At 41.2% G+C, this 13,378-nt stretch overlaps 1 protein-coding gene across 1 annotated transcript in view; it reads right to left on the bottom strand.

Moving 5' to 3' along the window:
* Fig4 (FIG4 phosphoinositide 5-phosphatase) overlaps positions 1–13,378 on the bottom strand; it is a 115,070-nt gene that overhangs the window by 80,848 nt on the left and 20,844 nt on the right. Inside the window, exons 4-6 of the mRNA NM_133999.1 lie at positions 8,339–8,495; positions 3,939–3,989; positions 1,280–1,428 (exon numbers count right to left, since the gene is read on the bottom strand). Coding sequence (NP_598760.1) covers positions 1,280–1,428; positions 3,939–3,989; positions 8,339–8,495 — 357 coding nt within the window. The remainder of the gene's footprint in view (positions 1–1,279; positions 1,429–3,938; positions 3,990–8,338; positions 8,496–13,378) is intronic.

Consider the following 13,378-nt stretch of genomic DNA (forward strand, 5'->3'; position numbering starts at 1 on the left):
TTTGAGGCCAGCCTGGGCTACATGAGACCCTGAAGAGAAGAGAGAGAGAGATCAGGGCACCCTAGGGGGTAGGGGATTGTTGTATCAGACACTCCCCGCTCTGTCACTTTACACAAGTGACTTAGTCCTGACTTCCTGTCTTTCTAGACCTTCCTCAGCCTTCCACCACTGCTCTCATGGCCGTAGCCACCTTGGCAACATTTTGGAACGGTCCCTGCCCTGCCCTGACGTATTAACCACAATAAGTGATGTTTGTGCACAATGAAACATAAAACTAAGATAACTAAGAGAAAGTATAAGCCAGTCAAAAATAATTGTCAAGTGGTATCTGTGAAATACTGCTAGGTTCTCCAAAAGGACAGATGCTGCTCCGACCCCTTTCAAATACAAATGTAATTATGGTTTTGTCTTTAAAAGTGCTGTATCCCCAGGTGTGGTCCCTCTCTTGGTCATTGCTAACAAAAGGACTTAAATACTTTTAATTGGCCAGTTAGTGCGGTTGTCCATAACTATCTCCATGTCTGCACTAGTTAGCCTGTAGACAGGAGGTGCTGCTGCTCGTCACACAGGAGTCTGGACTGAAGGGAGCTTCTGTAAAGTCCTTAATGCACCTGACATACAGTGAAACTGGAGACTTTAGCAAACCTACCCTTCCACCTTCTACCCTCACTCCCCGTCTCTACCAGCTTCCCCAGACAGAATGACCCTGAGCCACAGGAAATGTCCAAATCCTCGTCACCAGCACCTGGCCATAGGTTACATTAAATGACAAGGAGGAAGAGAAGCCCATTAGGCCAACAGCCTTGAGCCCAGATTCTTGTGACTCATACACAAGACCCGCTGTAACCATGGCGTTCTTACAAGTGAAGCAGGATAGCAGGGCACTGCTTGCTGTGGGATGGAAGGCCACAGCTAACAACAGGGGCACAGAACTGGTTTCCCCTCTTAAGCCTAGACCAGAATGTAGTCCTGCTCCTTCCACTGTTGTCTCTCTAGTCCTGCTCTGTGCTCTCTCTCCCTTTATCCTTTTTCCTCTCCTATCGAGTGGTGGGGAGTTGAAAGGTGGAAAAAGGTGGAGAAGAGTGAAAGAAAGAAGACCCCACAACATAGCAAATGCCAGCCACAGTGATAAATGATGGCTTTAAAAATGAATTGGTCAAGTTCATGTCTCTAAGACAACCCAAAAGGATAAAGGCCATCAAAGGATGAAGGATGAGGAATGGGAGGACTTTGATGAGATGCCACATTCTAACACACCAAATATGCAGAATTCACCTACCACTGCCACCCTGTGTAATTAATCCTTCATCTTCAAAGATGTCGAAGCTCTCCTGGCACGCCTTGGATGTTTCTGACTTTAACATCTCCAGGGGCATTCGCAGGACGGTAAGATTATACTGAAGTGAGTGTGACAAATCATAGCTGTAACTGAGAGGAGAATTTAGACGTAAGAATTACAAAAGCACAGACATTTCACGGTCTTGGCTCCCAAGGGGAATTACAATCTGTGAGCTAAATTACTTTGCACCTGGTATTCCACTGAAGCAATGCTATTAAATGAGTGTTGCAAACACTGTCAAATACAAACACGATTGGAAATTAAAACCTCACTACCCAACTTAACCATGCAACCCAGAAATACACATTTATGATGTGGGTCACATCCATTCATTGATTGGAACATGCAAAGTTTTTTGGTTGTTTCATGATGAAATCAATCTCGTATCTCATTCCAAGTCACACTGCCTTATGCCCATGAATGTGGTTCTATAGATAGGTTCTATAGATAGAATATAGTATCCTCATCACATGGCTTCATACCATAGTTTACACATGAGCAAAAGTAACTGCAAGCTTCATAATGATACAGGGGTAAGGATATTATGTAAGCTCTTACAGTGAAGCATGTCCTAGGAAAGTGAGAATAATATAAAAATTAACACGGCCTATGTATAAATAACATTTATGATTATAATTTCATAAGATCAACAATTTTTATTGAAAATAGGGTTTTTTCTCACATAATAAAACCTGATTACAATATCCCCTTCTCGCTGTTCTTCCCAGGTCCTCCACACCTCTCCACCCATCTCGATCCAACCTCTTCTGTTTTTCATTAAAAAACAAACAGACTTCTTTATGCACTAATAATATAATATAATAAACAAAAACTAACACACCAGAGTCAGACAAAACAAGCAAACAGAAGGAAAAGCACCCAAAGAGACCCACAGTTCACACACTCACAAATCCCATACATTGGAAGCCATAATATATATTCAAAGGACCTGAAGGTTAAAAGAGCAGAGAAAGAATATATAAATAAAATAATAATAATAATGGAAGATCCACGACAAGACATTATGAGGAACCTCCAAAGATGCTGCTGAGTTCATTTTCTGTTGGTATCTGCTACTGGGCATGAAGCCTATCCTTACAGTAGTTTGTTTCCCCAGTGAGACTAGTGCAGAGGAAACTATCACCTGCAGATAGCTCTGAATTGGGGATGAGACGTTTGTCCACTTCTCCCTCCAGCTCTAGGACCCCATCTGATGCAGACCGGAGCAGGCCTGTGCATACTGATGCAGTCTCTCTGGGCTCATATGCATTACACAGATCAATAGTCTTTAATTATCTCTAGTTATCCATTTTAACACAGAATTCCAGAAACTATCTTGAGACTCAAGTACAGTATTTAAGCAATATCAGAAGTATTACAATTCTCTTAGGAGAGCCACATATTAATTATTATTTCCCCAGTTTAGTTCCATAATTTGACTGAAATTAATTTCAGTTTTGTCTGTTACACTCGGTTTTAGCACCTTTGCTTGATAGATCCATTTAATACCACTTAGCCATGAATGAAGACAAGTTATTTCTAGTTGGCATGACGCAGCCCTGAGATCCCAGCATATTAATAAAATAATAATAATAATGGAATATATATATTATAACTTGAGGAATGACTTGATTAAATTTAGTATGGCCAAGAATGGCTCAAGAAGGAGCCCGTTTCAAACAGCAGCGCCACCAAGCGTCAGCATTAACTCACAGCACCCGAGCGTAAGACGACACAGTATTATGTGAAATAGATGAATCAGACACACATGGAGACACACAAGCCACTAAGCACCTGTGGATTAAAAAGCACTTCACTGAGAACCCTCTGTCCTATGACTTAATAACTTTATCTTTACATTATGTTTGTGTTTATTTTATAAATAAGTGATTAACTCTATTAACGAGTAAAGATAGATCTTTAAAAATGTGAAGCGCCGGTCTGGTCTGTGTGCACCGCCAATGCACACAAATGCTGTGCTGCAGGTCCCATCTCAGCCCCAGATCAGGTCGTTACTGGTGAACACTCTCGCGTCCACATCTCAGTTTAGACACTACAGCAGACAGACTCCTCCATCTACCACACATGAGTCTGTCTGTCCGGCCTGCAGACTGCTCACGATGCTCTACCATTTGCTTATTGCTTGCTTGTCTGCTTGCTGGCTGTGTTAAATAGATCTTCACAAATGTCAGATCTCCATAAATGTCTCTGTACCAAGAGGGATTTCTGTTTTCTCTCCCAAAACATATTCTTAGGATATATTTTTAATCTGCTTAATGGTACATTCATTCAAGCAAAACTATTCACTTACAGGGCCACCAGCAATACATCGGTATTGAAATCTATTTTCCTATTTCTAATTAGCTTTTACTTAATTTTGCCAGATCATTAGCTGAAACTGAACCATGGCACTGTTACACCTCTGCATTAGAACTAATACAATTTCATTTTTATGATTAAAAATTCCAAAATGAAGTTATTTCTTTAAGTCGTATTAATTTCTTCCTGAAACAAAGGTGATTTTTATAGTGGCTATATGTACCTTTACTCTATCCATTTAGGATGTCAAGAATCAGGTTTTTAAAAGGAAGAAACTTACCTAAAGTAAAAATTGCTAGATAGATCCACATTTTGAAATATCCTTAGATACCTAAAAAAAAAAAAAATGTTATAAACATAAAATGTTATTTTTCATGGCTTAACATACAGTCAGAGATATCCTCACCCTAGTAAGTGTGCTCACTGAGCTGAACAATCGCAGCCATCTCTGGCTTGGGTGTGCATCTGCCAATCATCGCTCAGATAGCTAGACACCTTTAACACAGCGTGTACCCCATTATGCAGTGATTGTGCCTCCCAGCCAGGCAGTGCATGGGCAGGGAACGGGGGCAAGTGAGGCAGAAAGACAATTGTTGTTGCTGTTATTCCCAGTGAGCTTTACAAATCTTCAGCAGATGAAGAAAGGGAAGCCACAAAAGTAACCAAGACCCCATGGGTCACTGTAACTCTAAGGTAGGATTTTTAGCGTGGAAACAGAAGAGGACAGAATGAACTATACCTCAGCCGACCTCACAAGACATCGGTTCAGTTACTCATGCGTTCACTTTCACACTTAGGTAAGTTACTAAATCATAATTTTCAAAGTTAACATTCTCTCTAGACCCACCAGCCCTGTTCCCTCTCCAGAGGCAACTTCTGAGTTACTGCTCCCATCCTCGGGCCGTGCAGCCCTACTTATGAGGGTAAATACATCGCCACAGTCCTGCTAGCATCTGGTGACAGCAGGTGCCATCGACTAAGAGAAGGAACTAGCCCCTGTTAGATTTGATTGCTAGCAAGTGCAGTCTCTTGTGTGCTGCCTGCCCCTCCTCTGGAGGACTTTTCTGGGCTGGTCTTACCCTCGCTGGCCAGAGCAGCCCTTCAGAAGTCTCTGCACTGAACCTTGTTAGGTGTGTTCTGTCTATATGACCGCTGCCTTATAAACAGCCTATATTCCAAGGACACTTTTAATTTTGAGAGCATTTACATACATCACTGCTTTCTGCCTGCCTTATGCTTTCTGTGTTTTAATTATAAAATCTTCCTCCATTTCAGGATCATAAAATCATTCTCCTAAAATTGTCTGTGTACTGCTGAAATTGCTTCTTCAGTTTTATTAGAGATTAGAATCTAATTTCATTTCTGTCAAATGGAAAACACACAAAACTTAAGTCTGTCTTCTCCATGATGACTTGTAGTGCACTCTTTTCTCTGTGGGATCTGTTTCCTATGAAAAGTGGGTCATTTCCTGGGTTCCTTGTCTGTACTGATCAATGTCAGTGGCCTCATCAATAACCAGTACTGTCCCCACAGATAACTGACTCCTTAATTCCTGTGAGTGCTACATCTGCTCAGTCATTTCCCTTCTCCTTGCAAATTGCCTTGTTCTTACTTTATGTGTATGAGTGTTTTGCCTGCACGAGGAGACAGGAAGACAGTGTGGGATACCCTGGAACTAGAGTTACAGAAGGCTCGACAGGAGCGGCACATGCATGCTCGAAACAGCGAGCCATCCCTCCAGCCCCTCTTTGTCCTTTGTTTCTGGTTTTCATAGTTGTCTAGACTAAGACTAACTTCTGGTTTTCTATGTGAATTTTAAAGCCTTTATTTTTAAGTTTTATTTAAGTGTATGCTAGGGTTATGTGCACATGAGTACCACTACCCACAGAGGCCAGAACTGGACACTGGACCGACCTGAGCTGGAATTACTGGCAGCTGTGAGCTGATGATGTAGGTGCTGGAAGCAAACCTGGGGCCTCTCTCTGCAAAGGCAGCAGGCAAAGTGCTTCTCACTGCTGAGCCCTCTCTCTAGCCCCTCAATATGAATTTCAAGTAGGTTTGTATGTCCTAATTTCTTCTGAAATCACCTTGGAATTTGGATTTCAGTTGCATTATATCTCTCAATTAACTAAAAACAAAAAAAAACAAAAACAAAAAAACAAAAAACAAAGCTAACCTTATGATTTTAAACCTTCTCATGCCTAGACACATATGAACAAGTGGACATTCTTCCTATTTATTTAGGGCTTAAAGATGTTCTAGTACTGTTTTACACTTTCAGCACTGAACTTCATGTAGCTTTTGCCATATTTACTCCCAGGTAACATATGGTCTTCAGCACTATGAATGTCACCATTCATTTTTCTCTTTGGTTACTGCCTGTGATGGCTAGTCTCGGTTGCCAACTTGACTATATATGGAACTAGCTAAAATCCAAAAATGGAGGGCACACCTGTAAAGGCCCTTTGCTTAATCTGAAGTGGGTAGATTCATTTCTAACCTGGATCTTTGAGGTATGAAGACAGGCCTTTAATCCAGGTCTTGAGGTGGGAAGACACACCCCAATCTGGGCCACAATCTGCTGGAAGCCTAGACAGGGCACAGTAGAAGGAAGCTTTTGTTCTTTGCATGCTTGTTCTGGCCTTGCTGGCAAACCCATTCCTTCACTGGCATTAGAGCCTACTTCTTCAGGACTGCGGCATATACAGGAGACCAGCTGAGACATCGAGCCTAATGGATTGAGCAGCTACTGGAATTTCCATTCACAGGCAGCCATTGTTGGATTAGCTGGACCGTAGCCTGTAAGATGCCATTCTAATGAATCTCCTGGCTATATACAGAATTCATCCTGTAACTCATGACCTCTGGAGACGCCGACAACACACTGCAGGTAGTAGAGAAGAGTCACTGCTTCTTACACACTATTCTTACACACTATTCTTACACACTGTTCTTACACACTGACTATTTCCCCTCAGTCTCCTCTGCTGAACGTTTGCATTGGTTCTGAAAGTTGACAGGCAGTCTTGGAATCGTTTGTCTCTTTTTTAGCTTAATTCTCTATTTTTCTGATTGGATTCTTATTTTATAAACATTGCCTTAGCTAGGGTTCTAAATACAATGTTGAATATTAGTTATGGTGGCTTATTCCTTACCTAAATCAAAGGCTTTGCTTTTAGAGTCTTGTTATAAGAATAATTTTTATCATAGGCTTTTAATAAATACTGTTCTAGAGGTTGAGAAACACTACTGTAAACTAAAATTTGATCACAAAGACCTGGAATTTTGCCAAGTATATTTCTGTTTCTATGAAGATGTTCATAATTCTCTTCAACAACACCTTAAAGTGGAAACTGTTCCAGTAAATTTCCTAGTCGATATAAGCATGCAGTGCAGACAGCCTCTGCTTACCAAATGTTAACATGCTTAGTAGTTTGCATTTTATTTCCTGATACTCTTTCCAAACATTCTTACTGTATTACTAGATCACATACCTCTATAACTATATTAGGAAATATTACTTCATTCCTCGTATAACAAGCTATTGATATAATTGTACTATATTGTAGATAATGTCTACATAGTACCCAGCACTAATCATAAGATAATTTTATTCGAAGATTATCAAATCACTATATTAAACATGAAAGAGCATAGCTAAATTATAACTATTACCAACCATAAAAATATAATTATGCCTTGGTATCCTTTGAATTTTTATACATGGCATTAACTGAAGCCTAGTTATAGTCCATATGCCTTCTAACATCGTCCCAGTAGTCCTTTATAGCTCTGTGTATGTGTGTGCACACATGCCATGTCTTCACTGGAAATCTAAGTGAGAGTCACAGGATGCACCTATCTTGTCTGTTCTAAAATCTACACGTCTATGCTTTTCTTTGATGACTTGCACATTTGTAAGGGTCTTGAAGACCACTGCTTTTCAAAAGGTCCCACTCTATAGATTTGCCTGATTATTTCTGTATGCGTGAAACTTTTTAAGCAGAATTACTAAGGTAGTCTGTGTTGTTCCCATTGTTTCAAATGAAAAGGTAACATTAGGGCTGGAGAGAAAGCCCAATGAGTGAGACGCTTAACAAGTGTGCACCAACATAAAACCCCAGCTATGGCTGCAGGCTCATCTAGCCAGAGCTAGGAGGCAGGTGAGGAGACGGAAGCATCACTGGGGCCAATGGCAGCCATTCTAGCTAGAAAAACAGCAAGTTCCAGTTCGGGTGAGAGGCCATGTCTTGAAGAAATACAGCAGAAAAAAAAATACAGCAGAACACCCAACACCCAGCCTCTGCATGCATGCAAACCCACACACTTATGTGTGCACATACAACACACACAACAAATAAATGAAGAGGTGACTCTAAGTGTCATCGTTTGGCTAAATATGTCTACCAGTTTTAATGTAAGAAAGCATTACTCATCTCTGTAAATAATCAAAAGCTATACACTTATTTTAGCATGCTGACGCCATGTGAACCTTGTTTCCCACACCTGGCAGCTTCAGCGGTGACTGCTGATCCTCACTGGACCATCAGAAAAGACCTTTACAACCCCTAGCAGAAACTGGAATATTGATCCAACATTCAATGTTTCTATAAACATTTGTATTTCTTTGGTTCTGTTGCTGTCAAAAACAAATAATAAGTTGCCAATACCGGTACATACCTAGCTTCGTCGGGGTGAGAAATCCGAACAGAGTCATTGGGGATATAAATCATACTTGTATCTTCAATCTTATAAATTGCATGACCTCCAATGTCTGCCATCTTCCTCCGCTTAGTTATTAATACAATATAGTAGCCTTCTAAGAACCTGACAAAACCTGTAAATAAGAAAAACAAATATAATGTCACATAAACTTAGCAATGCAAATGATTTTAGAAACATATTTACCAAAGACTTTACACATTTCCTACTTTAACACTTTTATAACTTTACAGTCATATAAATTTTTGGCACTTACATAGCCTAAAATTATTTTGGGTGGTGGCTGGAGATGTGGCTAAGTTGGTAGAGTACTTGCCTCGCATGCACAAAGTCTGGCACAGTCCCAACACTGATGAAATCAGGCACAGTGGCGTGGACTATCGTTTTAGCCTTGGGATGAAAGCAGGAAGATCAGGTGTTCCAGGTCATCTTCAGCTATACAGTGAGTTTGGGGAAAGCCTATAACCTAGTCCTATATATATGATTAGACATATAGAATACCTATAGAATACGTATTGTATAAACATACACATTATATGTAAAATTAAGAAGAGTTGTTTGAGGGAATACTTTCAATTCGGTATAAGGAAAACCGTCTATAAGTCTGTCAATAAAGATAAGAAACACACTGAATTATACACTTAAAAGTGAGGAAGACAGAACATTTTATGATTTATGCCATAATTCTATTTCTACATACACACACACACACACACACACACACACACACACACGGAGTTACATGCACACTCACACAGATACAAATGAAAGAAAGAAGAGCTTGCAGTAAAGGAAAACGATGTAAAAACTACATCATCAGGCTGGGAAAGTGGCTCAGTGGTGGACTGTTTGCCCAGCATTCCCCGAGGCCTGATCATCAGCACTGGGAAAAGGGAGAGTGAGATAAATCCATACATAAAAGACACACATAAGACGCAGACAGATGCCCTCTGAACCATTCGGACTTGTCTCTGCATTTCTTAATTGATACAGCAAGGAGCTCACTTCTAACTACACCACATTCAGCGACTGAAAGGTAACTATCACATGAGCTACTTAGAAAAGCTGGCGCAGATCAGAGGTTTTGGAGCATTCTGGACTTTCAATTTCCTAATTAAGGATATTCAGCCTATTCTAAAGAGTTTACAAAACAATGTTTACTTTTTTGTCAAATAATTGGAATGTGTATATCCTATATGGGAGACTAAATAAAGAGTCAGATACTTTGTTGCAGCCTAGTACTTATGAAACCAACAGAACTCCATCTCTGGGGGTTAAAACAACTTCCCTAGAGGTGGAGAGGGGGCTGGTGGTGAAGAGACAATGGGAGAATCAAGCCAGACTCTTGCCCCAGGGAAACAACCACATCTTGCAAAAATTTTAAAACAAAGCAAAACACTGGAAGTTCAGTCTTGATGTATAAACAAATGCATAAATGTTTATTCAAGAAAAACTGTGTTAAGAACAGCAGGCTATGTTGTGTGTGACTATTCTCTGTGCTCAATGGCCACCATCTTCAGCAGTTCAGCTGCGCCTGCTTGCAAAAGGCAGCACCCAGGGCTTGACTGCTGCCCTCCCCTCACAGAAGGGGAGGGTCACCAGACCTTAAGCTGAGTATCTAGACACTCCTTCCAACCAATCATTACAATTTTGCTGTAACTTCTCATGGGCTCAGGGTCTGGGGGAGGGGTTAGTGCATATGGGTTAGGACTGAAGGAAGGGGACTCCATTTGGGCAACCATAGGGAAGCCACTATCCATGCTGGTTCCATACTTTACAGTGTAGCTGCTTTTGGGGGAGGGGGGTTACATGTTCCTGTCAGTAACCTCTCACTAAGGTTCTGTAGGCTCAATAAACACAGCAGTTCTTCAGGGGAGTTTGGGTGGGGCTAAGGTCTGGTCTGTCACTTGGACCTGGGGAGAGAAATAGATGTTGCTTCCTCCCCACAAGGCTGAAACTTCCCAAGACAATGGCATTGAGTCATTTTAGCTTCCTCTTCCTTTTTACTACAAAGTATAAGTGACCCTCTTTGTAAAAATATTCCTGCCAAATAAAGCTAAGAACAACTTAGCTTCAGTACAACGCCATCAACTAAATATCAGCCTCTCTGTCTTCATTCTCTGAAGCCCTTGATCCCAGGCCAATTTCACTGAGTGCTTCCTACATGACTAGATAGTAGTCCTCAGGTAAAAGTGGTTCCTCTCTCTCTAATATAAAGAAGGCCACATCACTTGAGTGTGGTATTGGAGACACTGGGCTGAGAATGTGTGAACAGAGTTTATGGAACACTGGAGGAAGAACCAACTCCACCAGCCACTGACCAGAGTCAACACCCAACCCGAGAGCTCCTATGCCAGCCTCCCTAAAAGTCTTCAGTGAGCATAGCCCTCCAACAGAGAAGTGTGAAGACCCTCACAAGACACCCAGGACCTTCCCACAGCACAGCTCCTGGGAAACCAAACACCATCCCTAAAACCAAACCTCCCTGAGGCTCATGCTTGGTTGTAATTTTCACTGTGACCCTGCATCCTCTTCCCCCCATTACCCCATCTTTAATGGTGCTTTAGTTTTACCTTGGTTCAGTGTATATTTTTGCCACCCCCCCTTCAACATACCAAGAGTGTCCTCCAAGAGGTGGCAAAGGCTAGGAAAGGACACTGAACAGATAGCTAAGTCTCAGAAGGACGGCAGACCTCCAACCATATGCTTCAGGGACAGATAGAACAAGTTTGTGACAGTGCTCCTGACCCTACCTGTGGTTTCCACAGTTCTTGCTGGTCACTGAATAACAATGGAGAGGCTCCAGCAGAGGCACAAGTCCATAACTGAGACTGATAGCTTAGAAATGTCTGTGCCTTTGAGTTGTAGATTGTAGTTAGGAAAAATCAGTCTACACTAAGCTATCTCCAGCTAGGCACCGACAGCTGCCGTCCAGCCAGCCCCTGTGGTTCCCGTGGCTTGATGCCACCTCTGAGATGCTCAGATGTTCCCAGGCCAACCACCCCCTGTGGCTAGCCTTCAGAAAGCCAGCTGCTGCTCGCACAAATCCCTTTAACCCTGTAAAATGATAACACTAAGGGCTTGCAATATAGCAACCAGATTTATAACGGTAAATCTCCAACCCCAAAAGGCCTGCACAAAGAACACAAAACTCAACTGATATAAACACGAGCTGCATACCTAGAAGGGGCAAATGTAACTGACATTGCTCTATTGCCCTTCTATGATATCTATAGCTACCTGTGTCTCTCTTAGGCCATGGGCTTCTGGCTCATCTTCTTCCTCCATCTTCTCTCTCCCTCACTCTCTGTCCCCTCTCTAAAACTTTCAGCTCCGTCTTCCCTTCCACTGCCCAATCACAGGCTCTAGCCTTATCTGACTAATTAAGATTTTACCTGACCACAGCTGAATGTGGACACTCTTGAGGGAACAGACCATACAAACAGCAATCCACAACATTGAGGTTGCCACAACACCTGTATGGATGCTCTATCGAGCTCACTCTAATCAAGCATAGAGGAGATTGCATACCACACATGGCACACTACACACACAAGCTATGAATCACAGCACTATGTTTGACTCTGCAAAATACTGGTGGGAAGGCTGGCGCTGAACTACAAAAAGCTGAGGAGGGCTGCTCTGGATTCTTATAGACTGTGTATAAACATAATAGCTTAAAAATAGCACAACAAAAACATCCACAAACTTGGCTTGCTGGAAGTTAGCAGAGAAACTATTTTAGAATACAAGGTATCCATTTGTAATGTAACCATGTAAAATTTCAGTCATTTCACACACAAGTGTTCTTTTGACAGTGAGATGATACTTTTTCTAAAGGTAAACATTTTCTATAATTTCAGTGCCCTTCATTATTTCTAAAACAAGACTATAAAAAAACAGAAACTTTCATTCGCTCTCTATTTAGTGTTCACTGATCAGAAACAGCCTTCATCTGGGTAAACTGAGCATGAAACACATCTCTAGTCAGTAACTACACTCGGTACATTGTATAACTGCTTGAGCTGTTGTCACCACCTAGGGGCAGCCTCCAGCCAGAGAGCTTACGATGAGAGAAGTAGCTAAGATGGCCCCATCCAGAGCCCATGTGTGTGTTAAATTAATACCTACTTATCAGTTAATCAAATAAGCTTTCTACTATTGAAATCTTGGTGACCAATAGAAAATTAGGCAAAGAAGACTGCTAAAAAGAAAGCATGACGAGAGCAAAAAAAAAAAAAAAAAATTACCAAAAAGTGCCACAAAAACCAACATTGCATAGTCTAGACATCATTTAATATAAGGACAACCAGTGCAAAACAATGCCAGAATACCCACAGCACCTATTTTAATGTAATTTAATAATCTCCCTTCACTTTGTATACTTAATCAAGGTAATTTCTATTTTGAATGCTAGCCAATAAGGCATTCTATTCCACATACACCTTAGAAAATTATCATCAAAAAGTTGTACTATGGGCTGGAAAGTTGATTCAGCAGTTAAGAACAAATTGCTCTTTCAGCAGACCCAAGTTTGAATATCAGCATTTACATCAAGTGGATAACAACCTCCTGCAACTCCAACTACAGGGGATCTGATGTCTTCTCTGACTTCTGTGGGCACTTTCATAGAAATGTACACACACACACATGCGCACACACACACAAATAAATTCTTTGGACTAGACTCTAGTCCAGTGTTCTCAGCCTTTCTAATGCTGCCTTTTTTAATGCAGTTCCTTATGTTCTGGTTACCACCTCCACCCTCCATCCATAAAAGTTTTTTTTTTTTTGCTACTTTGTAACTGCAATTTTGTTACTGTTATAAATCATAATGTAAATATCTGACATGATAATGACCTACGGGAGTAATGACTCACAGGTTGAGAATGACTGCTCTAGCCCATCTAGTCACTAGAGAGACAGCTCAGCAGTTAAGAGCACTGATTGCCTTTCTAAAGAACCTGGGTTTGATTCCTAGCATCCACATAGTGGCTC

This window comes from Mus musculus, chromosome 10 (genome assembly GCF_000001635.26).
Source record: "Mus musculus strain C57BL/6J chromosome 10, GRCm38.p6 C57BL/6J".
NCBI lineage: Eukaryota > Metazoa > Chordata > Mammalia > Rodentia > Muridae > Mus > Mus musculus.